This window comes from Salvelinus namaycush, chromosome 21 (assembly GCF_016432855.1).
Source record: "Salvelinus namaycush isolate Seneca chromosome 21, SaNama_1.0, whole genome shotgun sequence".
NCBI classification, from domain to species: domain Eukaryota; kingdom Metazoa; phylum Chordata; class Actinopteri; order Salmoniformes; family Salmonidae; genus Salvelinus; species Salvelinus namaycush.
Genome location: NC_052327.1, coordinates 20,483,399 through 20,509,674, shown reverse-complemented (window position 1 = coordinate 20,509,674; position 26,276 = coordinate 20,483,399). Strand labels below are relative to the sequence as shown.

The following is a 26,276-nucleotide window of genomic DNA, read 5'->3' as shown; positions in this document are numbered from 1 at the left end:
GCTCATTGTTATGGATGTATTCCCCCCCAAATCACTAGCTAGCAATCAATGGATAAGAACACTGCCAGCCATCATGGCAACAGAACATTTACAACGAACGACTGGGTCGCGAGTCCATAGATTTGGAACAAAAGACTTAACAACTGGATTGCGTCTCTGGCAACCGAACCGATAGAATGAACGACCAGCCGGCTTGGGTAGCAACCCTAGATTTGTGTCGGGACTGTATTGTTCATTGGGAAAGTATTCAGACCCCTTGACTTTTTCCACATTTTGTTATGTTGCAGCCTTTTTCTTTATAAATTTTTTGTATTATCAATCTACACACAATACCCCATAATGACAAAGGGAAAACAGGTTTTTAGATTTTTTTGCAAATTTATAAAAAATAAAAACAGAAATACCTTATTTACATAAATATTCAGACTCTTTGCTAAGAGTGTCGAAATTGAGGTCAGTTGTATCTTGTTTCTATAGATCATCCTTGAGATATTTCTACAACTTGATTGGAGTCCACCTGTGGTAAATTCAATTGATTGGACATGATTTGGAAATGTACACACCTGTCTATATAAGATCCCAAAGTTAACAGTGCATGTCAGAGCAAAAAGCCATGAGGTCAAAGGAATTGTGTCAAGGCAAAGATCTGGGGAAGGTACCAAAAACATTCTGCAGCATTGAAGGTCGCCAAGAACACAGTGGCCTCCATCATTCTTAAATGGGAAAAGTTTGGAACCATCAAGACTCATCCTAGAGCTGGCCGCCCGGCCAAACTGAGCAATCGGGGGAGATCTGCCTTGGTCAGGGAGGTGACCAAGACCTGATGGTCACTCTGACAGATCTCCAGAATTCCTCTGTGGATATGGGAGAACCTTCCAGAAGGACAACTATCTCTCCAGCACTCTACCAATCAGGCCTTTATGGAAGAGTGGCCAGACGTAACTACTCAGTGACAGGGACTGGGAGACTAGTGAGGATCGAGGGAAAGATGAACGGAGCAAAGTATAGAAAGATCCTTGATGAAAACCTACTCCAGAGCGCTTAGGACCTCAGACTGGTGTGAAGGTTCACCTTCCATCATGACAACTACCCTAAGCACACAGCCAAGACAACGCAGGAGTGGCTTCGGGACATGTCTCGGAATGTCCTTGAGTTGCCCAGCCAGATTCCAGGCTTGAACCCGATCGAACATCTCTGGAGAGATCTGGAAATAAACTCAGCAAAAAAAGGAATGTCCCTTTTTCAGGACCCTGTCTTTCAAAGATAATTCGTAAAAATCCAAATAACTTCACAGATCTTCATTGTAAAGGGTTTAAACACTGTTTCCCATGCTTGTTCAATGAACCATAAAAAATTAATAAACATGCACCTGTGGAATTATCGTTAAGACACTCACAGCTTACAGATGGTAGGCAATTAAGGTCACAGTTATGAAAACGTAGGACACTAAAGAGGCCTTTCTACTGACTCTGAAAACCACCAAAAGAAAGATGCCCGGGTTCCCTGCTCATCTGCGTGAATGTGCCTTAGGCATGCTGCAAGGAGGCATGAAGACTGCAGATGTGGCCAGGGCAATAAACTGCAATGTCCATACTGTGAGACGCCTAAGACAGCGCTACAGGGAGACAGGACAGACAGCTGATCGTCCTCGCAGTGGCAGACCATGAGTAACAACACCTGCACAGGATCGGTACATCCGAACATCACACCTGCGGGACAGGTACAGGATGGCAACAACAACTGCCCGAGTTACACCAGGAATTCACAATTCCTCCATCTGTGCTCAGACTGTCTGCAATAGGCTGAGAAAGGCTGGACTGAGGGCTTGTAGGTCTGTTGTAAGACAGGTCCTCACCAGACATCACCGGCAACAACGTCGCCTATGAGCACAAACCCACTGTCGCTGGACTGGACAGGACTGGCAAAAAACTGCTCTTCACTGACGAGTCGTGGTTTTGTCTCGCCAGGGGTGATGGTCGGGTTTCGTGTTTATTGTTGAAAGAATGAGCGTTACACCGAGGCCTGTACTCTGGAGCGGGATCGATTTTGAGGTGGAGGGTCCGTCATGGTCTGGGGCCGTGTGTCACAACATCATCGGACTGAGCTTGTTGTCATTGCAGGCAATCTCAACGCTGTGCATTACAGGGAAGACGTCCTCCTCCCTCATGTGGTACCCTTCCTGCAGGCTCATCCTGACATGACCCTCCAGCATGACAATGCCACCAGCCATACTGCTCGTTCTGTGCGTGATTTCCTGCAAGACAGGAATGTCAGTGTTCTGCCATGGCCAGCGAAGAGCCCGGATCTCAATCCCATTGAGCACGTCTGGGACTTGTTGGATCAGAGGGTGAGGGCTAGGGCCATTCCCCCCAGAAATGTCAGGGAACTTGCAGGTGCGTTGGTGGAAGAGTGGGGTAACACCTCACAGCAAGAACTAGCAAATCTGGTGCAGTCCACGAGGAGATGCACTGCAGTACTTAATGCAGCTGCTGGCCACACCAGATACTGACTGTTACTTTTGATTTTGACCCCCCCTCTTTTGTTCAGTGACACATTATTCAATTTCTGTTAGTCACATGTCTGTGGAACTTGTTCAGTTTATGTCTCAGTTGTTGAATCTTGTTATGTAGCAGAAAAGTAGTTGCATTTCATTTTGTTTGACCTTTTTTTCTATTGACATTTCCTTGTATATATATATATATCCATAAAAAATATGCTGATTCGTGATTTCGACTGGCTGATAAAAGATGTCAATCTCTTTCTGACACGTTAGTTTTCATTAGGACAGTGAAGATCGAATTTCAATATTGAAGCAATGTTGCAAAATTCGAGAAACAGACAGCAACATTTGTACAAACCCCTGTTGTTGCAAACCAAATGTTAGGCTAGAAGCAAGGCGAAATAATGTCTAGATACTTTCTGCAGTGGAGATCAAGTTAATGATTTCAATATTATTATTTTGAGTCAGGCTTATCATGCTAAACTGTTTTTTTAGTATGGTTTAGAACGCTTCTTAACCAATCGCAATGCTTGTTTTGACCAACCCGCTGTAGAACATGTATTGGCATATTTATGTTATTGAACGCCTACTCTGTGAAGTGCGCGTGTGCAATAAATCAATTCGCCCTTGCACTCCTACTAAACAACACAATTTTTGGAAACTTTGGCAAAGGGTATAGTCTACCAAACTTAGTCCACTCTGTTCGCAATAGATTTTAGTTTTGGGAACAGAAAACTGTATTGTGATCAAATATTTCATCGATGAGAGCATTTGCAGAATGTTTCCCAAAATCCATCTCGTTCCATCTTCTCCCACTGCCGGCCACTTGGCTTCCTCTCACCACCATATTTGGTAGTGAGGGGACGCCACGCGGATGCTTCACTGTAATACATCCGGTGAAATGTCTTTATCATTGTTCTCATCTATGAGGTTAATGGCTAGCTAAATAGTATGTGTTGGGAAGGAGGATGTGTTTGACTGCGTGTCATGACATAGCGTTTTAGCCCATACATAGATTGTTAACTACTACGGTATTAGCTAGCTAGCTACAAGAACAGAAGTTGGCTAAAATTTGTGCATTTAGCCTCCTCCTTCCTGGGTGAGTGAGTTGGTCTTTGGCTAACGTTAGCTAAATTGCCGCTAGCTACTACGTTAACTAGGTAGCAAATAGTGGGGGTAGTGGCTAAACTACCTGCGGTGGATTTGATGGTAGCCTGATTTGCAAACTGTTGCCGGTCTAGAAACGCTGGCCTGTTATCTACACAATCAGCCACATGGACAGCTAGCTGTCGATTTAGCAAGCAAGATAGTGTGATGAACCAGAATTGCAACACAGTGGACCTGTCTCTTAATTTCAGTAACGTAGCTACAGCCAAAAGGTGAAGTTAATTGTAGGAAGCACAATGTTGTTAGCTAGCTAATAACTAACTCCATAACTGTTGGCTTCTAGCTAAGTTAGCAGTTATCAAAATGACTGGGGGAAGAGGTCTGAAGACAGATGTTTGTTGAGTGTTCAGGAAACTGTTGTAGAAAATATTAGATCAAATACTTCTCAGATACAGGAGTTTGTAAATTCAATTAGACTTTATTGCAAAAGTAACAGAAGCTGAGCAAATCAATGGAAAAACTGCCTCCTCATTCTTAGTGCTTGGCTTTTATACAGTTTTACCCTTACATAACATCGTCACTCCACTTTACTAATCATGTTGTCTTACTTAGTTTCCATTCTCTTATTGGGGCATAGATTATATTGGTGGTGTGACATGCATACCCCTTAGCTAATGTTCCTGTCCAAAGGTCTTTACAAGTTCAGGCTGATGTTGTCTGTGATTAACTCATGTGCATGTCCAGTAGCCTTCACAAGATCAGATATAGGCCAGACCAGTCACGTCTTGTTAGTATACCTTGCCTCATCTACACAGATTCTGCATACGTTCTGTTTTTACATGTCCAATGGAGAATTCGATGTTGATCCAGCATTGTACACTCACATGGGCTTCAGCCTTCATTCTGCTTACACATGTCTAATATTTAAACTTATATCGATTATTCTTTCTACTTCAAAGAGAACAGTATAGGTACTGAGAATCATCAGATGACTGGAAAATCTCCTACAAAACAAATATAGCCAGCTAGCGTGGTTTGATGATGGGACGATAAGGTTAAACCATATTGCCAATGCTCATTGGTAATAAATACACAAAGCCAGACGTCCCTGGTGTTTTCCATACACATGTAACTAGTTAACTACCCTGTGAACTGTCCATTTGTGCAATGAAAGTTGGGTGGAGAGTAGAGTGGAGTGAAATCCATTGTTCATCACATGATCACCACGTTGGCACGCATGCAGTGGACTATGGCAATTTGTTAGCTAAGTGGTGTTTACATTTAGGGCATAGCCAACAAGAGGTATGCTGTCCTCATTATCTTGAGGACAGCAATGGTGTGAGATTTTGTTTCTTGTAGAATGTATGCATGTTCCTTTTCTGGGTGTTTGACAATGGTATGATATTTGGGTTGGCTTCTTACTACTGTATAACATGATACAGAATAGTCAACTGTCATCTTACTCTATAAACAGTGAGTGTCCTCGAAGATTGAACAATATTCTGGAATGCTAAAACTACCCACAATGGGTGGGTTTAATCTTGAATTCTGATTTGCTTAAACCGCATTCCAGCCGGTGTCTATTCCACAAATTACCTCCGGCTAAATCTGTGCGTTAAAGTGCCTTTTTACTGTTCCATCTGACTGCGCAATCCACTGTCTCATCAACCCAGCCAGGCAATTTATAAACTTGATCTCCACTATAAAAAGCATCTAGACATTATCACATTTTATTTTAGACTAACATTTAGTTTTCAACAGCGGAGATTTGTATTAACCTTGTATTGCTGTAATGATCGAGACAGACAAGCAGACAGCGTTTCTCAGGCAGTCGAAATCATGAATTGGCTGGCATAATTTTTATGGATATATACAAAGAAATGAAAATAAGTCAAACGAAGTGCAGGTAGTTTGCAGTCTTTCCAGCTTCAGTTTGAAGTGATTGTGTTAGCTAGCTCCTCTGAACAACAGTGTCTTGACGAGTGAGCACATTTTCTATGCCAGGTGAAATCGCGCCTCCATTAGCTCATTGTTATGGATGTATCCAAATATACGTGTATGATAGCCTATTTATGGTATCAGAATTGTGATGGTATCAGAAATAACTAAGCTGCCCAGTACAATGGTGAAATATGTGTTCTGCTACAAGCATCTCTCCCTCTGTCTATTCTTCGTTAACTAGGCTAGATCGAAAAATCATTACACATATCCTCAGATGTTACATGAAACTTGAACTATATCATCAATTTGTAACAGGCTATAGAATTTTAAAATGGTTGTATGTTTTGTAGTAATCCCGCTAGATGCTGCTCATGAGTCAAACTTGCAATTGGTCTCTAAACAGCTCATGGCACAGACATTGGCTACCTGGAGCCAGAATCGAACATGTTTTTGTCTTTTTCTCTGCAAATGTGAATTTTCACAATTCATTATTTTAATGGTAATGCGTGTCTTGAATAAAATTGAGATGGAAGTGAACCATCAACCATGGCTTTTTGGAAGATGAACGTACAACATTAAAATGCAAACACATGTCTGTAAATGATATGCAATTCTATGGGATGATGACGGCTGCAAATATCTTTAATAGGACCTTTTTCCAATTCTGTGCCCTCCTGTAGATGTTAGAGCTGTGATGGTGGTGTGTCCCCTGCCTTCATTGTGACTCGTGTCCACAACCTTCCTCTCCCTGCCCAGTGTGTGTGTGCCACCATTTCACCATGACCCTGCATCTTCTCCTCGTCCTGTCCCCTGTCCTTGGGCTTCTGGTGCTACCTTGTCTGTCATCCCATGTGGCCAGCCAGTTCAGCATTGTGGCCAGCCAGACAATGACCGAGCAAACCCATTGCTCTGAAGCATGTAAGTTTGAATCAGAAAATCAACAAATCAGGTGTGTTGCCACAGGTGAAAAGTGAAAACACACATAAATACTATATCTTTGCTCCGACTCTATTATTTGACTGAAAACATATCAAATATGTTGTGGAATGTACACCAGTTCACTAAAGCTCACCAATGTTTGATACATTGTCTAACTACTTCTCATATAAACGTTAGTCACTCATAACCTGAAGGAAGCTCTTATAGAAAAAGATAAGCTGCATGCATGCTACCTACCTACATCTCAAAGCTTACCTCTTGGATAAAGCGGGACCACTGCCGATATGGGAGTAGCCATAATGTTCTTTTTTCCCCCCAAATCACATCTTTCTACTGAAGGACATATAATTTCAAAGCAACCATGTGTTTCAGATTTAAGATGAAAGGGATTCTTAGGCCTTGTTGTGTATGAGCCTGGCGCTGCTTTGGAGAGCGTTACCCCATGAGTCTAAAGGCTGCATTTACACAGGCATCCAAATTCAATATATTTTTTCCCACTAATTTGTCTTTTGCCCAATCACATCTCTTTAAATCAAATATTTTTTGGATCTTATTGTTCAAAAGACCAATTCATGGGGAATAAAAGATCAGAATTGAGCTGCCTGTGTAAACGCAGCCTTTGTCATGACAGGTTCTTCTTTAAATTAGATCTTACAATACTTCTTGCTGCACCACCTGAGTCTGGTCAGATTTATGCAGCAAATGCATAGCTACATATAACCCAAAGGCAGTTATCTCCATGGGAGGAGTTAGTTGTAACTGGCCCAGCCTTCTTCCAGTTCCACCACATGATCCACCCTAAACACGCGACAGGGTTTCCGAGAGGCAATGTGGGTTTGAAAGTAGTAGGGCATGAAAACAAGGTCGCTATTACCATCTGGAAGCATGTAATGTGTGGTATGACAGAGAGCTATAAATACAAAATCATTTCGCATTCCAGCTTAGAGACCTGTATGTTTGGGACACGTCATGCCCCTAGCATAGGGTGACCCCCTAGTAACTTAAGAGGAAGGGGGGTGAGGGGCCGTCTGCAACATTGATATTCTTACCCCCTCTCCCTGCTTTCCTCAACTCCCAACTCTCCACACTCTTTTCCCGTCCCATGTGGAACAGCTGGGGAATCATTAAAAACACAAAGCATCTGGCCTTCCAGTTAGTTTGCCATCACTGACCAGGAATGGCTCTCTAGGCCAAACTTTTTTTCTCTCTTCTTGCGCGATCATCATTTCACCTGAAGTTTTTAACCGCAAAGGAGTTTTGATTCCTCGGCACCTAGCAGCAGCTTTAAAATAAAGCAGGAGAGGAGACAGACTTGAGGTCGCACAACTCGCTCTGCCTCCTCTCACATTGACTCCCCGGTGGGGCCGACTCCTCTCCTCGGTGCAGGCCCAGGGCTGCCTCCGCTCTTTTGCTTTTCCCCACCTGTTACCCTCATCAGTAGGTCTGCTCTGCAGTGGGAAGAGAGCCATCAGGCGTGCACGGCTGGATGTTGAGGCAGAGGTGTGTAACTGAGAGGATAGCTCCAGCACACGGGTTTGGAAGGGATCAAAGGAGGCGTAAACAGGCCTGTTTTTCTCCCATCTGTTTCTGTAATGGATCCCAGATCTCCTGATAAACACGGACGGTGGTTGCTGAGACTGTTTTTACTCTATTTTTCAGTACTACTCTTATTTCATTTCACGCTGACAACCTTAGTCCCTGTGGTGAACATTTTTAAAGGAATTCCCAGGGTTTTTTGCGGCAACTTTTTGGGAGGCATGTTTGGATAACTCCTGAGAAGTGTTATTTGTTGGCAAGCTATATTTATGTTGCCTACATAACAATGCTCTTGGTATGTTCCATTCTTCAGTCTTGAATTAATATACAGTACCAGTCTAAAGTTTGGACACGCTTACTCATTCCAGGGCTTTTCTTTATTGACTATTTTCAACATTGTAGAATAATATTGAAGATATCAAAACTATTAAATAATACATATGGAGTCATGTAGTAACCAAAAAAGTATATTTGAGATTCTTCAAAGTAGCCAGTCTGCCTTGATGACAGCTTTGCACACTCTTGGCATTCTCTCAACCAGCTTCATGAGGTAGTCACCTGGAATGCATTTGGAATTTCTTTCCTTAATGCGTTTGAGCCAATCAGTTGTGTTGTGTCAAGGTAGGTTTGGTATACAGAAGATAGCCATATTTGGTAAAAGACCATGTCCATATTATGGCAAGAACAACTTAAATAAGCAAAGAGGAACGACAAGTCCATCATTACTTTAAGACATGGTCAGTCAATACGGAACATTTCAAGAGCTTTGTGCAGTCGCAAAAACCATCAAGCGCTATGATGAAACTGGCTCTCATGAGAACCGCCACATGAAAGGAAAACCCAGAGTTACCTCTGCTGCAGAGGATAAGTTTGTTAGTTACCAGTTTTGTAGTGATTCATATGTTGATGATGTAAAGAATATTTGCTGGTCTGTGGTGTGCGATGAGGAGCAACCAGAGGCTGCACTTGACGCATTTATGAAACTACTTATTCCAGTTACTAATAAGCACGCACCCATTTAAGAAAATTACTGTAAAAACTGTTAAATCCCCTTGGATTGATGAGGAATTGAAAAATTGTATGGTTGTGAGGGATGAGGCAAAAGGTATGGCAATTAAGTCTGGCAGCCCAACTGATTGGCAAACGTACTGCAAATTAAGAAACCATGTGACGAAACTACACTATGTAACAAAGAATGAATGATAGTAAAAAGCTTTGGGGCACCTTCAATTAAATTTAGGGGGGGAAAAGCTAACTTGGCTCCTTCATTCATTGAATCAGATGGCTCATTCATCACAAAGCCCACTGATATTGCAAACTACTTTTATGATTTTTTCATTGGCAAGGTAAGCAAACGTAGGGTTGACATGGCAGCAACAAACGCTGACACTACACATCCAAGTATATCGGACCAAATTATGAAAGACAAGAATTGTACTTTTGCATTCTGTAAAGTCAGTGTGGAAGAGGTGAATATTTTTTTTTGTCTATCAACAATGACAAGCCACCGAGGACTGACAATCTGGATGGAAAATTACTGAGGATGATAGCAGATGATATTGCCACTCCTATTTGCCACATCTTCATTTTAAGCGTACTAGAGAGCGTGTGAACTCAGGCCTGGAGGGAAGCAAAAGTAATTCCGCTACCCAAGAATAGTAAAGCCCCCTTTACTGGCTCAAATAGCTGACCAATCAGCCTATTACCAACCCTTACTATCTTCTGGGAAAAAATGTGTTTGACCAGATACAATGCTATTTCACAGTAAACAAATTGACAACAGAATTTCAGCATGCTAATAGGGAAGGACACTCAACAAGCACAGCACTTACACAAATGACTGATTTGAAGGAGAGAAATTGATGATAAAATGATTGGGGGGGCTGTCTTAGACTTCAGTGCAGCTTTTGACATTATCGATCATAGTCTGCTGCTGGAAAGACGTATGTGTTATGGCTTTACACCCCCTGCTATTATGTGGATAAATAGTTACTTGTCTAACAGAACACAGAGGGTTTTCTTTAATGGAAGCCTCTAAAATATAATCCAGTTAGAATCAGGAATTCCCCAGGGTAGCTATGTAGGCCCCTTGCTTATTTTTTTTTTACTCATGACATGCCACTGACTTTGAGTAAAGCCAGAGTGTCTATGTATGCGGATGACTCAACACTATACACATCAGCTACTACAGCGACTGAAATGACTGCAACACTCAAATAGCTGCAGTTAGTTTCAGAGTGGGTAGCAAGGAATAAGTTGGCCCTAAATATTTCTAAAACTAAAAACATTGTATTTGGAACAAAACACCCACTAAATCTTTTAATAAGTAATGTGGAAATTGAGCAAGTTGAGATGACTGAACTGCTTGGAGTAACCCTAGATTGTAAACTGTCATGGTCAAAGCATATTGATGCAGTAGTAGCTAAGATGGGGACAAGTCTGTCTATAATAATGCAATGCTCTGCATTCTTAACAACATCAACAAGGCAGTTCCTACAGGCCCTAGGTTTGTCACACCTTGACTACTGTTCAGTCGTGTGGTCAGGTGCCACAAAAAAAGGACCTAAGGCAACTGCAATTGGCTCAGAATAGGGCAGCACGGCCTGCCCTTGGATGTACACAGAGAGCTAATATTAATAATATGCATGTCAATGTCTCCTGGCTGAAAGTCGAGGAGAGATTGACTTCATCACTACTTTTATTTATGAGACGTATTGACATGTTGAATGCACCGAGCTGTCTGTCTAAACTACTGGCTCACAGCTCGGACACCCATGCATACCCCACAAGACATGTCACAAGAGGTCTCTTCACAGTCCCCAAGTCCAGAACAGACTATGGGAGGCACAAAAGAAATCAGCCAAGACGTCAGAAAAAAAATAGTTGACCTTCACTAGTCTGGTTCATCCTCGGGAGCAATTTCCAAACGCCTGAAGGTACCACGTTCATCTGTACAAACAATAGTACAGAAGTATAAACACCATGGGACCACGCAGCCGTCATACCGCTCAGGAAGGAGACGCGTTCTGTCTCCTAGAGATGAACATACTTTGGTGAGAAAAGTGCAAATCAATCCCAGAACAACAGCAAAGGACCTTGTGAAGATGCTGGAAGAAATGGGTACAAAAGTATCTATATCCACAGTAAAACGAATCCTATATCGACATAACCTCAAAGGCTGCTCAGCAAGGAAGAAGCCACGGCTCCAAAACCGCCATAAAAAAGCCAGACCACGGTTTGCAACTGCACATGGGGACAAAGATCATACTTATTGGAGAAATGGCCTCTGGTCTGATGAAACAACAATTGAAATGTTTGGCCATAATGACCATTGTTATGTTTGGAGGAAAAAGGGTGAGGCTTGCAAGCTGTGAAGCACGGGGATGGCAGCATCATGTTATGGGGGTGCTTTGCTGCAGGAGGGACTGGTGCACTTGACAAAATAGATGGCATCATGAAGAAGGACAATGATGTCGATATATTGAAGCAATCTCAAGACATCAGTCAGGAAGTCAAAGCTTGGTCGTAAATGGGTCTTCCAAATGGACAATGACCAAAGCATACTTCCAAAGTTGTGGCAAAATGGCTTAAGGACAACAAAGTCAAGGTATTGGGGTGGCCATCACAAAGCCCTGACCTCAATCCCATAGAAAATGTGTGGGTAGAACTGAAAAAGTTTGTGAGCAAGGAGGCCTACAAGCCTGACTCAGTTACACCAGGTCTGTCAGGAGGAATGTTCCAAAATTCACCCAACTTATTGTGGGAAGCTTGTGGAAGGCTACCCAAAACGTTTGACCCAAGTTAAACAATTTAAAGGCAATGCTACCAAATACTAACTGAGTGTATGCAAACTTCTGACCAACTGGGAATGTGATGATGGAAGTAAAAGCTGAAATAAATAATTCTCTACTATTTTTCTAACATTTCACATTCTTAAAATAAAGTGGTGATTCTAACTTAAGACAGGGAATTTTTACTCGGATTAAGTGTCAGGAATTGTTCAACTGAGTTTAAATGTATTTGGCTAAGGTGTATGTAAACTTCCGACTTCAACTGTATGTGGTGGAGTAGGGGCCTGAGTGCGCACAGTGTGTTGTGAAATCTGTGAATGTAATGTTTTTAAAATTGTATAAACTGCCTTAATTTTGCTGGACCCCAGGAAGAGTAGCTGCTGCTTTGGCAGGAACTAATGGTGATCCATAATAAATTAAAATACCAGTCTCAGAAATTGCAGCCCAAATAAATGCGTCACAGAGTTCAAGTAACAGACGCATATCAACATCAACTGTTCAGAGGAGACTGCGTGAATCAGGCCTTTGTGGTAGAATTGCTGCACAGAAACCACTACTAAAGGACACCAATAAGAAGAAGAGACTTGTTTCGGCCAAGAAACATGAGCAATGGACCTCAGACCGGTGGAATTCGGTCCTTTCGTCTGAGTCCAAATTTGAGAATTTTGGTTCTAACCGCCGTGTCTTTGTGAGACGCAGAGTAGGTGAACGGATGATCTCCACATGTGTGGTTCCCACCGTGAAGCATGGAGGAGGTGCGTGGGTGCTTTGCTGGTGACACTGTCAGTGATTTATTTAGAATTCAAGGCACACTTAACCAGCATGGCTACCACAGCGTTCTGCAGTGATATGCCATCCCATCTGGTTTGCGCTATTATTTCTTTTTAAACAGGACAATGACCCAAAACACACCTCCAGGCTATGTAAGGGCTATTTGACCAAGAAGGAGCGTGATGGAGTGCTGCATCAGATGACCTGGCCTCCACAATCACCCAACCTCAACCCAATTGAGATGGTTTGGGATGAGTTGGACTGTAGAGTGAAGGAAAAGCAGCCAACAAGTGCTCAGCATATGTGGAAACTCCTTCAAGACTGTTGGAAAAGCATTACTCATGAAGCTGGTTGAGAGAATGCCAAGAGTGTGCAAAGCTGTCAAGGCGAAGGGTGGCTACTTTGAAGAATCTCAAATATAAAATATATTTTTGATTTGTTTAACACTTATTTTTGTTGTTGCTGTTGGTTACTACATGATTCCATATGTTATTTTGTAGTTTTGATGTCTTCACTATTATTCTACAATGTAGAAAATAGTCAAACTCATGAATAGGTGTGTCAACTTTTGACTGGTACAATTTCTTGCTTAATATTGGATATGATTTTGACTGCATGCAAGATTTCCTTATTACATTTTTTGTGTGTGTGTTTATTCCACAGGCTCACTCAATACGACATGTGATCATGCTGTCTTTTGGAAAGAGAAGTCCACCTGCTTTTTCTTGACATGTCCAAATTGCACCAAATGCAGCAGTATCTCTGTCGCTGACCTGATAAGGGAACAAGGTGTGTACACAATGCTTGGGTGGAGAATGTTTATTAGCTTCTTATTATCAATATGAATATTTTTTGTTGATATATCTAGTTACTGAATCTTTTGGTTTCCAAGGGTTGTAAATGAACCATCTATTTTGTGATTGAAATGCATGTCGTGTAATGCCTTTACATTTGTCACAGTATTTTAAATCTGTTTTTTCCCCCCAGAAACAGACATCAGTGTTTTTAAGAGAGAAGCTAAACGTGTCACTCAGTCTTCAAGTTCCGTAACTCCATCAGAAAGCCAACATAAGAACCCTACTGTGCATAAATTGACAGTCAACAATAATGCCAATCAAACCTCTGCCCTCAATGAGACCCACTCTACCTCACAGCACAGCGATGCTGGTCAGGCTCCAACTGCTGGAGACTCTCCTGTCTTAACTGCATCTAACATGACTGCAGCACTTTTGCCAGCTCTCAAGAATGACACAGCAACTACAGTATCTGAGACAACCCACAAGTCAAAGGTCCAAAGCCCTGTAACAACCACAGCCACTTCAGTAAAGCTGGAATCTACTACTGTTATAACTCCACCAGCCATCCCACAGATAATAACAACAATCACCACTATGACTACTACCACCACAACAGCAATGCCATCTACTACCAATACCACCACAACACAACCAACTACCACCAAAACAACAATACCAACAACTGCCACCACAATAAAAACAACAGCATTACCGTCAACTACCACTCCAAAAACAACCACCACCGCAGACACGCCTACAGATGAGGAGAAGAAGCCGTCACCAACCGTTCCGGAGGCCCCCAACTCTCAAGCTACCTCCAGAAACACCATGGTTCCTTCAACCTCCACTGCTGAGGTCAGCACAAAAAGGCTGGACGAAGACACCAACAGAGCCATTATAGATGTTGTTGCCGGCGAGATTCTGACTCGCCAGTTGGTGGACACAAGCGCTCTATTGGCTGTTCTGTTGTTTGGCCTCCTCTTCTTCCTAGTTACAGTTGTTCTCTTCCTAACACAGGCCTATAAGAGTTACAGGAGGAAAGACTACACCCAGGTGGACTATCTCATCAATGGAATGTATTCTGATTCAGGCGTTTAAAAGTGATAGTTGAGTGTTTACATTTCAACATGGTTCAGTTATTTCTATTTTTATATTTTCTTTATTGGAAAAGGGTTAGTAACATACATGAGTTAAGAGATTGTCAATGTTGCAGCAGCCTTTGCCCTAGTATTGTATAACATTTCTGTCTTAAAGGTACTCCAGCATACAGAGATTATTCAAATATAAGTTACCTCTGCTCTTGTTTTTATTCAGGCCTTAAGGTCTTATGATGGGCCAATTCAGGCCATGGGCCAAAGTATCACCACAGTGGTTTGTTAGTCCTATATTTCTATGTCTTACATTTCTATGCAGATTAATATTCCACCTCCAACCAATAGGATTATGGCCATAGACTGTTAAGTATTCACTTTTTTTAAATGGTGAATATCGTTCTGTGGAAAAGGGGCTGAAAAGGTTTGAGGTAGCTTTGTTTTCATCTCTGGTATTTCATTTATTGTAAATTTTTCACTTGTATGTATCCATTGCTTTGTGTATGTTTTGTTGGTAATTTTTCGTGCAATTTTCCTTTGTTCATGACTTGCATGTTTCCTTTGTTTACCATTCCTGTCCTTGGATTAAGATTGAAGGCCAAAATGATCACTGTAGCACTGAGGCACATTTACGTTAAAGCCAAGGGAATTGTCTAGCCATTATGAACTCCATTCCATGACGAAGAAGAAGGAACGGTTATATGATAACCAAGAGAGACTTTCCAATGCGGAGGAACTTCTGTCAAGGTTGGAAATGGGTCTGAAGGCCTGTTATGTGCCAATTTAAATCTTACTAATGTGCTATCAGATATGTTATTTCCAGTAAAGAAAACAATTAAGAATGAAATGGATTTTTCTTTCATCCCCCCCCCCCCCCCCCCAAAAAAAATCTGTAATGTCAGTAAGGATTAATCAGCGCTTCAGTGAGATGCATTAGTAGTCTTCGATTCTCTCAACTCCTGTAAGACTTTTAAGATGGCTGCACCACTGTGTATATGCTGTGTTTCAGGGAGAGATTCAATGTTGTTTTTTAGAAGGGCATATCAATCAGTTGGGGCTGTAACATCCCACAGCTCTAGCCCAGTAATAGCTTCCTGGTAATATGATGCACATGTAATGTGTCTGTTTTTGTAGCAAAAGTTTGAAGGTCTGGACTACGAATTAATTGGCAGAGAAGAAAATGAGAGCGTGGAGGTGGTCCCGACACCTTTACAATGCACACGCCAGGGCAGCATTTATTTTGAGGGAAAACAAAAGCTGAAAAGGGAAAACATGGATTCCATTAGAGTAACATTTAGGAGAGAACTGCCTTGAGCTGCCAAAGGTTGTTAAGTTATGTTTCTCGTTTGCTTCTCTGCTTACTTCTCTCTTCATGCCAATGCTTTCTAAAAGTTCTTGTTCAAACAACCATTACTGTGGACTTATCCCTGTTCCACACAGTTTTCCAGTGAAAGTGCCGGTCCACACAGGGTCTAGTTTCTCAATTTCTGAGAATATTTGGCAATAAAATAGCATTTTTGCCTCATGCAACATCACTGCCAAAGAACAGTTTTCTGCATTTAGTAGAAAAATAACTAACAATTGGTTACTACAGTATCTGCCATACCCCAATATATATTGCTGCCAATATGAATATACACTGCTCAAAAAAATAAAGGGAACACTTAAACAACACAATGTAACTCCAAGTCAATCACACTTCTGTGAAATCAAACTGTCCACTTAGGAAGCAACACTGATTGACAATAAATTTCACATGCTGTTGTGCAAATGGAATAGACAAAAGGTGGAAATTATAGGCAATTAGCAAGACACCCCCAATAAAGGAGTGATTCTGCAGGTGGTGACCACAGACCACTTCTCAGTTCCTATGCTTCCTGGCTGATGTTTTGGTCACTTTTGAATGCTGGCGGTGCTCTTGCTCTAGTGGTAGCATGAGACGAAGTCTACAACCCACACAAGTGGCTCAGGTAGTGCAGCTCATCCAGGATGGCACATCAATGCGAGCTGTGGCAAGAAGGTTTGCTGTGTCTGTCAGCGTAGTGTCCAGAGCATGGAGGCGCTACCAGGAGACGTGTAGGAGGGCAACAACCCAGCAGCAGGACCGCTACCTCCGCCTTTGAGCAGGAGGAGCACTGCCAGAGCCCTGCAAAATGACCTCCAGCAGGCCACAAATGTGCATGTGTCAGCATATGGTCTCACAAGGGCTCTGAGGATCTCATCTCGGTACCTAATGGCAGTCAGGCTACCTCTGGCAAGCACATGGAGGGCTGTGCGGCCCCACAAAGAAATGCCACCCCACACCATGACTGACCCACCGCCAAACCGGTCATGCTGGAGGATGTTGCAGGCAGCAGAACGTTCTCCACGGCGTCTCCAGACTCTGTCACGTCTGTCACATGTGATCATGTGCTCAGTGTGAACCTGCTTTCATCTGTGAAGAGCACAGGGCGCCAGTGGCGAATTTGCCAATCTTGGTGTTCTCTGGCAAATGCCAAACGTCCTGCACGGTGTTGGGCTGTAAGCACAACCCCCACCTGTGAACGTCGGGCCCTCATACCACCCTCATGGAGTCTGTTTCTGACCGTTTGAGCAGACACATGCACATTTGTGGCCTGCTGGAGGTCATTTTGCAGGGCTCTGGCAGTGCCCCTCCTTGCACAAAGGCGGAGGTAGCGGTCCTGCTGCTGGGTTGTTGCCCTCCTACGGCCTCCTCCACGTCTCCTGATGTACTGGCCTGTCTCCTGGTAGCGCCTCCATGCTCTGGACACTACGCTGACAGGCACAGCAAACCTTCTTGCCACAGCTCGCATTGATGTGCCATCCTGGATGAGCTGCACTACCTGAGCCACTTGTGTGGGTTGTAGACTCCGTCTCATGCTACCACTAGAGTGAAAGCACCGCCAGCATTCAAAAGTGACCAAAACATCAGCCAGGAAGCATAGGAACTGAGAAGTGGTCTGTGGTCACCACCTGCAGAATCACTCCTTTATTGGGGGTGTCTTGCTAATTGCCTATAATTTCCACCTTTTGTCTATTCCATTTGCACAACAGCATGTGAAATTTATTGTCAATCAGTGTTGCTTCCTAAGTGGACAGTTTGATTTCACAGAAGTGTGATTGACTTGGAGTTACATTGTGTTGTTTAAGTGTTCCCTTTATTTTTTTGAGCAGTGTATTTGGTGTACTTCAGTGTTTGGGAATGTTCTATTTGCTCTAGTTATGGGTGTTTTGTTCGCAGTATTGAGCTGTAACTGTCAAATCAGAGAGAGCAGGAAATCAGAGTCTCCAGTACATGCGTCTGCAATATCTGCAATATGAATACCTGGTAAGAAGCTGGTAGCTAGGGGTTTAGTGATAAGCTCGCTGACATACCTGTATAAGCCTTTTGTTTTGAGAGGGCTTGTCCCTCATGGACTGCATTACTCTGTGAGGGGTATTTGTTACACTGAGGCGTGGGTATATTACTGCAAACCCAATATTTATAAGCAACAAAGACCAATGGAAAGGCAGATTTTTTTTATTTGTGGATAGGGCCCAGTGGATCAAAGGGAATGCCACAGGCTATATGGTGCAGGTGACTGTAAAGGCAGGTTTCATTACAGCATATTTCTCTGGGCTGGGAATGGTTTCCTGCCTCACTCACACGCACTGAGAGGGACATATGCTTCTACTTTTCCTCTTTCGAGTTCAGGCCAGTTGGAGAACCTTAGCATTCAACCCGACGAGTGCTTTTTCTGCCAGGTCTATGGCCTAATCCTGTTTGCAGTGCCTGGAGTCTTGTGAAAGAGCAAATGGTTTCTCATAAAATGACTTTTCTGTTATTGCATTATATATAATATGGAGAACATGGGTAGAAGTAACCTAGTAGTGACCAAGTCCGTGTGCCTTGTTTAAAATGACTTGTTTACATTCTGTGGCCTCAGACACATTATGGGCTAAGTGCAGTGTCAGCTAAGCAAATCAAAGTGCAACGCGCATTTGGAGACTGATATAGATAATATAGGTTTATCTAATAGTAAAGAGTTATTCATGCCAAATATCCTCTGTGCTGATGCAGTATAGCCTACTGGCCATTTGCTGTAAGGAAGTGTATACCCTTCTATAGCCTACATTTCTTGAGGAGCAGATGTTGTAGATAAATCATCCTGCACTGGACCAAGATGGACTCACTTTGTCACTGATGTTTTGACATCCACTGTAGCCTACACAATATATTTTACAGGTCAAAATTATTCTCACTGTCACATAAAAATGTACTACATTATCTTTGATTCTAAGCCTAAAAACACCAATCATTTCAATATTGACTACTTTATATGAAGTCAATATTTGACGGACACTTTATAGAAACGTAGCTTGTTACGGAAGTATATTTATTGGAGCTGTCAGGTGATTTTTTTTAAATCAAGTTTTACATTACAAAGACTGTTAAATCACCAGGAAATCAGCTCAAAGTGGTTTTAATGTAGGAAATGTGTACCCAATTATTCCCATGCATATATAGAGAAGCATTATGTGATCACATCCAAATGTAATGTAAGAATTGAAATTATTATCTTTTTTTACTATGTCTGTTTGCGCTTCTTGCGGTCAATTTGCAGTACACATTATTTATAATTATGTTCCTGGTCGGCTCCCGACCTGCCGATCAAGAAAACTGAATGTAATTGGGCACCCCTGGCACAAAGCACAGATTATCCATTACATGGAGCAGATATTCCAGTGTACACTAACAATGAAAATAAACGTCTTCAAAAATGGAAGGCAGTCGGGAGGCAAGATCAGGTGGGACCATTCTAGCCAATGAGAGGGCAGATACGCTTGTGAACAAGTCCGATATAAAGTAAATTTTCTCAAAGTTGCCGGGATGTGAAGAGTCCTACTTATGTCAGTACACTCGTAAGAAACTACGCATTACGAAATTTATGTTCGATCAAATAAGCCACACGTTGCAAATATGCTGTTACATTTTTTGTCAACCAAATTCGACATTCATTGTCCTCCATACTAAAATTCCTCGCTTGGTGAGCGGAAAAAACGCCACCTGCTAGAGAAGATATATTTTGGGCCCAGTTATCCCTCTCGCTTTGCCTCTTCCTCTCTGCATAAAGTAACTGTATGTCTAGTGACGTCATCTAATTTCCGTTGCCATTCTCGTCAGTGCCTCTACAATCAAGGCAGGCTGGAGTAGCTTTCCAACAAAAGTATAAAAAGTATCGACTAAGACTTCCGTTCGGATTTTTAACTTTATTTTGCACAAATAACCCGAATAATGGAGTCGGGGTTATGGAATTAAAGCCACGAGCACTAGCAATGGACGTTCTTCTTGTGGAATTACTGTTTTATAGCAGCTTGCTCTCTCTGGTTCATGGTAAGTAGCATTTTTTTGTTCGGACCCTGCTCGGAGGTGGCAAAGTTCTTGGAAGCAATGTGGCTATAGCTACGTGATATGTGAATGTATCTCGCTAGAGGTCGGTAGTTATAGTAGCCATAAGTTATATTTTTATATTTTAGAGTTGAATAGACTCTAGCATGTCTTGGCGTGTATTTTCTTTTAAATATTATACGTTTGAGTCTTTTCTTTCCAAGTTGGATACTGACTGTGTGGCAAGAAAATCGCAGGAGTTCACTCAAGCCGAAACTGTCTCGCGCATTTGTGATGCTTTCACACTGTATCAGCAATAGTGAAATGTTCAAAACCCAAAATATGAAATGAGACATTATTTTGCGCAACTTTACTTAATTATTGAGGGGAACCGCAAAAGTTCATTTTAGAGCCTATACTCCGAGGCCTCAATGTACTGCGATTGATCGCCGGTGTCGGGTGTCATTTGGGAGTCCTTGATTTTCTGTTTGTAAGTGCGAGAAAGTTTGTGTGAAAGTGAAGGACAAGTTGTTTCTCTTTTTTTCCCCAAAACTTTTTGAAGTAGGAAACCACAAATACCCAATGAGATGGGTGAGAGTTTTTCTGAAGGTGCCCAAAAAATCCTTAAACAATGAATAGGCAAACACATATTTTGTAAGATGGATCATCAAACCACTAACAAAATACATTTGACCATTTTACATACATATTTTTGTAAATACTAGGAATCACAAAAAACATCTCTCAAAGTCTACAAGTGGGTTTAGGTCTATAGATTCTTGTTTTGTGTGTACGTTATTAGCCAGCTGTTTCCACTAGGTTGACTAGGGCTGAATGCACTATATATAGATTAAATTATTAGTTCACTTTTTATCGAATATAGGCTGGCTATGCCTAGAAATAAATCAATACAATATTTCTGTATGCAGTTTAGCATGATTGTACACAATTAGAGTTTGAAAGAAGTAGAAAGTGAATATTTTGGGGTTTTATGGTCATTCTTTTAAATAGAAAATGGCAGATTAATGCCCACTTAATTTTTTTATCCTTTTCCCCAGCATTGATTTTGGTAAATTATCATATACAGTCCTTCAGAATGTATTCACACCCCTGGATTTTTTTACACATTTGTTGTTTTACAGCCTGAATTGAACATGTATTAAATTCAGATTGTGTGCCACCTATCTACATACAATAACCCACAATGTCAAAGTGGTATTTTCTTTTGAGATTTATTTTTAGAATTAAAAGCGTTAATGTCTTGAGTCAAAAGTATTCAACCCCTTTTCTAATGGTAAGCCTAAATACGTTCTGGAGTAAAAATGTGCTTAACAAGTCACATAATAAGGTGCATGGACTAACACTGTGCAATAATAGTGTTTAACATGATTTTTTAATGACTACCTCATCGCTGTACCCCACACATACAATTATCTGTAAGGCCCCTCAGTCAAGCAGTGAATTTCAAACACAGATTCAATCACAAAAAACAGGGTGGTTTTCCAATGCCTCGCAAAGAAGTGCACCTATTGGTAGTTGGGTAACGTGTTTTTTAAAATTATAAAACAGACACTGAATATCCTTTTGAGCATGGTGAAGTTATTAATTACACTTTGAATGGTGTATCAATAGATGCATTCACTACAAAGATACAGGCGTCCTTCCTGATTCAGTTGCCGGAGAGGAAGGAAGCTGCTCAGGGATTTCACCATGAGGCCAATGGTGACTTTAAAACAGATTAATGGCTGTGATAGAACTGACGATGGAATCAACATTATAGTTACTCCACTATACTAAATGACTGAGTGAAAAGGAAGTCTGTACAGAATAAAAAATATTCCAAAACATACAGCCTGTTTTGCAATAAGGCACTGAAGTAATACTGCAAAAATGTGTCAAAGAAATTAACTTTTTGTCCTGAATGCAAAGCATTATGTTTGGTGCAAATCCAACACATTGAGCACAGCTCTTCATATTTTCAAGCATGGGGTTGGCTGCATCATGTTATGGATATGCTCGTCATCGGCAAGGACTAGGGAGTTTTTTATTTGTATAAAAAGAGACTGAATGTAGCTAAGCACAGGCAAAATCCTAGAGGAAACCTGGTTGTCTGCTTTCTAACATGAATGTTCCTGAGTCTTCTACTTTGACATTATAGTATTTTGTGTTGATGAAGACAATTTAAATCCATTTGACAATTAAATCTAAGAGGTGTGAATACTTTCTGATGGCACTGCAATCCTATATTACCCTCTGACTAGTATCAATAAAAAATAAACTCATTATTTTATGTATGATTGTATTCATTTCAATTACGCTCGCATTACACATCCTAGGTAAGATTCAGCCCTTTAGTCACTTCATTGTTTAAAATTTAAAAAATAAGTTTGACCATGTTCAGTTGCTTTCTTGTGACTGCATATCATAAATCAATCCCTTCAGATCTATTTTCCCAATAGATCTGAGTTTTGGCTAATTGTTCTGCTGTGAAAATAAAGCCTTGCTGTGTATGGGAAGATTTGCACGACTTGAGGCGTGAATGTTATTCCATTCCATGGGTGAAGAATGTAGTCTATAGATTTAATCTTTTTCACACATCAGTTTTTGAAATATGAGTAGGTTATTTGTTTCATTTCAGCTGGGGATGTAGAGAGGACGTTTAGCTGAATTCTGTACACTGTAACAGGCAGTCTAGATTCCCCATGGGTCCCCCACTCCCTTTTCCTTAACACCTACTCTTCCTCACAACCTCAGACACCACACACAGCACAGCACTCTGATAAGGCTTTGGAGCCAGGGAGCTGTTCTTCCTCCCAACCAGAACAAGAAAATAAGTGGGAGGGAATCACTTCTCAAGCTGAGCACAGTGCTAGAGCAATGGAGGCTTTCTGCCTTCCTTTCAGGACACTTCTGAAGCTCGTAGAGTAGTCACCCCCTTCCCTTCACCCCCTATCTCTCCTCCCAGTGGAGGGCCAGTTAATCCTGGTGACAAGCTCAGACTCCTCAGCTGTTCCTTTGTGCTCCCTCTTCCACAAACGCCAAGTCCGCTGGATCCAGTTGTTCCTAACTCACCCCCTTTCAAATGACTGACTGGAAAAGCTGGTATGATGCAATGTTGGTAAGTTATTTGAACTGTCAGAGAAAAATGTCAGGGCAGCTATTGACTTAGTTAGCCTTACTAAGAAAGAGGTTTAGGTTTTTGGGACCCTGTGCAAAAGTAAAACAGAGCAGACTCTGGTATGCATCTTATCCTAAGCTGTGTGCCCTTGAGCAGAATTGAGTTTCTTATTCAGGTAGTAAGTAGCCTATCTGATAGGCTGTACTTTCCTCTCTATTTGAGCCATCTTCTTTTTTTAAGCTTCAAGTGCAAAATTCATGTGAGGCATAGTGCATTTATATCAAAACTAAGGAAATGCCTGAAGGTTCTGAACCCTATATTTTTATATACCCAGTCTTAATTTCTTTCTTCACGGTGGGCCCATCTTCGGAGAGTGCATTTCTCCTGAGTGCCAGAGCTTTCATTGTGCTTTTTCAAGGAAGTTTCCAGGTTCCTCCTGCTGTTTTATACAGATGGAAAGTTCTTCATTGAGTGTTGCTGAGAAAGAAAATGAAATACTGTCGAGAGGGGACAGAAACATAGGCTTTGAAGATGGACCTGTACAGGGACTAGCACTATAGTGTTTTTGTTTCGGGTCAGCCATTTTGATATAAACTAGCCTTCCAGTGTATAGAGTTGCTGATTGCCTCACCGGCAAGATGTTTGCAGGGTTGTTAAACTATATCCTTATAGCTACACCCCCAAATGATAATGTGGCCTATAGGCTGTTCATTTCTATGTCTATATTAGCTGGCTTGATAATCCAACTGTTGGAGCCACTTGACCATGATGATAGGCAAATAAGGAACCACATTCTTGTCAGTGAAGGATCGTGTCTGGGAGCCAGTCATGGATGTTTAGGAAAGCGCTGGCATTGTTTGTTTGGTAGACTGGCTCCTGGCCCTGCCTCTTGGGATTGTGCATTTGGGGCAGAGACCTAGAGCGACTGCTTTGCAGAATGTGGAGTGGACAGGCCTCTGCTCAGATCTCATAAAAAGTGCAGCTGTTGAGTTTTGTAATCCCCACTGTTATGTATCCACTGGGGGCTGAGGTGTCAAGAATCCTCCCTGATGGCTTTTGGTGGTCTCTCTCTCTCTGGGCCTCCACATTCTGCTGTCTTTTTAGGAATGCCTTTGGATTACCAATGGGGCGTATTTGTTTTCAACACTCCAATGTCCAATACACACGGCCACTTACTTCCAAGCTAAATCCTTGAGATCTCATAATCAGGATGTAGTGTACTTGTTGTATGCCACATGTTGACTAGGCCTAGTTTCTAGAGACTTTCTTTGATTGTGGCATTTCTGTAGCCGAGTTCTCTGTACCTTTTAGGCAGTGATATTGTTATGTTCCTCTCCAGGTCACAACTCTTCTCTTTCAGTATTGACCTATGAACCTTGGGATTCAGGGAAGAAAAGAAAGAGGGAGACGCACGTGGCCTTATGGGAGAATTAGGCTGTGACTTGTGGCTTTAAATCTAAGCTTCTTCTCCCTCTTTTTCTCCACTAGTACCTGTGTGATAGCCATCTTCTGTCTTTCTCACTGTCTAACATGTGCACCACACTACAAAGACATGTGGTATGTGTTTGTGGAATCCAGATTTAATTCCACAAAATCATGGTTTAAGAAAGGTTACGTTGGACATATCGGCCTAGATATGGGGAGGACGGGGTAGAAACTAAAGTATGAGGTCTCCCATCACATTTAAATGTGTCGCTCATCTCAGTTCATTTGCCTCACAGCCCTTTTGTAGTCAATAATGAGGAGTCGTGTTCTGAGGATGTGTAGACAGGCAGTAAATTGTGGTTAGTCTGGGTTTTAATCCTGTTCAGGGGGAGGAAGTTCTCCTTAGCAGCAACAAGCAGCAGTCCATGGCAGCTTCAACATGGTTTGTACTGAAGGTTAAACAAGTGATTATACCCCAGAGAAAGTTGGAACATGTTTTGACAACTTTTTACGTAAAACATTGCTGACGGAGGCATCTTTTTATTACATTTTTTATTTAACCTTTATTTAACTAGGCAATTCAGTTAAGAACAAATTCTTATTTACAGTGACAGCCTACCAGGGAACAGTGCCCCTGCCTTGTTCAGGGGCAGAACAACAGATTTTTACCTTGTCAGCGCTGGGATTTGATCCAGCAACCTTTCGGTTACTGGCCCAACGCTCTAACCACTAGGCTACCTCTCTCCTCTCCGCAAGCATTGTCATTCCTTTCTGCCAGTGATGACATCAGTCTGTGTGTATGCATCCAATGCCCCCATCCCAATCAGCAGTCACTGAGTCACCACTTGCTTACTGGGTGGCACATTATGCAATCCAGCTTTTGCTATTGGCGTTCACTCTCCTTGTGGAATATGTAACTTGATTCTAAACGTAATTAACATGAAAGGTCATGGGCTTCTCTTAGTCAAATTTCAACCTTAAATGAGAGTAGGTTGTATAATGGCTGTGTACCTTCTTTTTTTCATTTTTTTTTTCATTTTCCTCAGGATCTCCCTTGCTGCTGTTTGCCAACCGGCGGGATGTGAGGCTGGTGGAGGTGGGGAGGCCGGAGTCGGTGGTGGTGGTCAGTGATTTGGAGGATGCTGCTGCCGTGGACTTTCTCTACTCTGAAGCACTCATCTTCTGGACCGACGTCAGCGAGGAGGCCATCAAGCAAACCTACTACAATCAGTCCACCCACTGTAAGCGTTACAGCGCCGCATGCCAGTTAGGGACTTATGTTGTGTTGGCTTCCATTTGTAAGTGTGTTAAATATGTGTTGTTTTTAAGTTGGTTGCAAATATAATTAAACATTAATATATTCTGCAAAGCATAGATAAACTGGAAAAAAGATGCAAACTAAGCTAAGTCTAGATAATCGCACTAGAATGTCACTAATAATGTAGGGATGTTAAGTGTAGACCTAAGTGTTCCCACTGAAATGTTGGCATTTTGTTTTTAGCTCTGAAAGAGGCCATGGGGACAGGGCAGACTGTTGTCGTGTCAGGCCTCGACTCCCCTGACGGACTGGCTTGCGATTGGTTGGGCCGTAAACTATACTGGACCGACTCGGAGACCAACCGCATTGAAGTAGCCAACCTGGATGGCACATCTCGGAAAGTGCTCTTCTGGTTAGACCTGGACCAACCCCGGGCCATCGCCCTGAACCCAGCCCATCGGTGAGTCTCTGGCCTGACCTCTTTCTCTCCCCTGACTGGACATGGTTTGGGGTGGGTTCCTAGGTCATGTATCCGCACTAGCCTCCCATTCCCTCCATGTGTATTTCTGGTTCATACATGCATCCGTTGGTTAATGAGAGAGGGTGGAAAACCTGCTTTTCAGCTGGGTCTGTT

General features: G+C 42.1%; 2 protein-coding genes across 3 annotated transcripts in view; both read left to right on the top strand.

Annotated features, from left to right (window-relative positions):
- Window positions 1-3,422: 3,422 nt before the first annotated feature.
- wu:fa25f02 (uncharacterized protein C11orf24) lies at window positions 3,423-15,315 on the top strand. The gene is made up of 4 exons (XM_039017338.1): window positions 3,423-3,599; window positions 6,229-6,466; window positions 13,249-13,374; window positions 13,573-15,315. Exons 2-4 carry the CDS (start codon window positions 6,328-6,330, stop codon window positions 14,478-14,480), a joined length of 1,173 nt encoding a protein of 390 aa, XP_038873266.1. The 5' UTR covers window positions 3,423-3,599; window positions 6,229-6,327; the 3' UTR covers window positions 14,481-15,315.
- A 4,320-nt stretch (window positions 15,316-19,635) lies between these two features.
- Window positions 19,636-26,276, top strand: part of LOC120066168 (low-density lipoprotein receptor-related protein 5-like) — a 51,630-nt gene continuing 44,989 nt past the window's right edge. For both annotated transcript variants that reach the window (XM_039017337.1, XM_039017336.1), the window contains exons 1-3: window positions 19,636-19,847; window positions 25,431-25,625; window positions 25,886-26,102. In XM_039017337.1, coding sequence (XP_038873265.1) covers window positions 19,763-19,847; window positions 25,431-25,625; window positions 25,886-26,102 — 497 coding nt within the window. In that variant the 5' untranslated portion in view covers window positions 19,636-19,762. The remainder of the gene's footprint in view (window positions 19,848-25,430; window positions 25,626-25,885; window positions 26,103-26,276) is intronic.

Excerpts from the sequence above, each read along its gene's own strand:
- wu:fa25f02 (XM_039017338.1), top strand. The coding sequence starts at position 6,328 with ATGACCCTGCATCTTCTCCTCGTCCTGTCCCCTGTCCTTGGGCTTCTG. Across the intron at positions 6,467-13,248 it reads AACCCATTGCTCTGAAGCAT|GCTCACTCAATACGACATGT; the intron begins GTAAGTTTGAAT and ends TTTATTCCACAG. Across the intron at positions 13,375-13,572 it reads TGACCTGATAAGGGAACAAG|AAACAGACATCAGTGTTTTT; the intron begins GTGTGTACACAA and ends TTTTCCCCCCAG.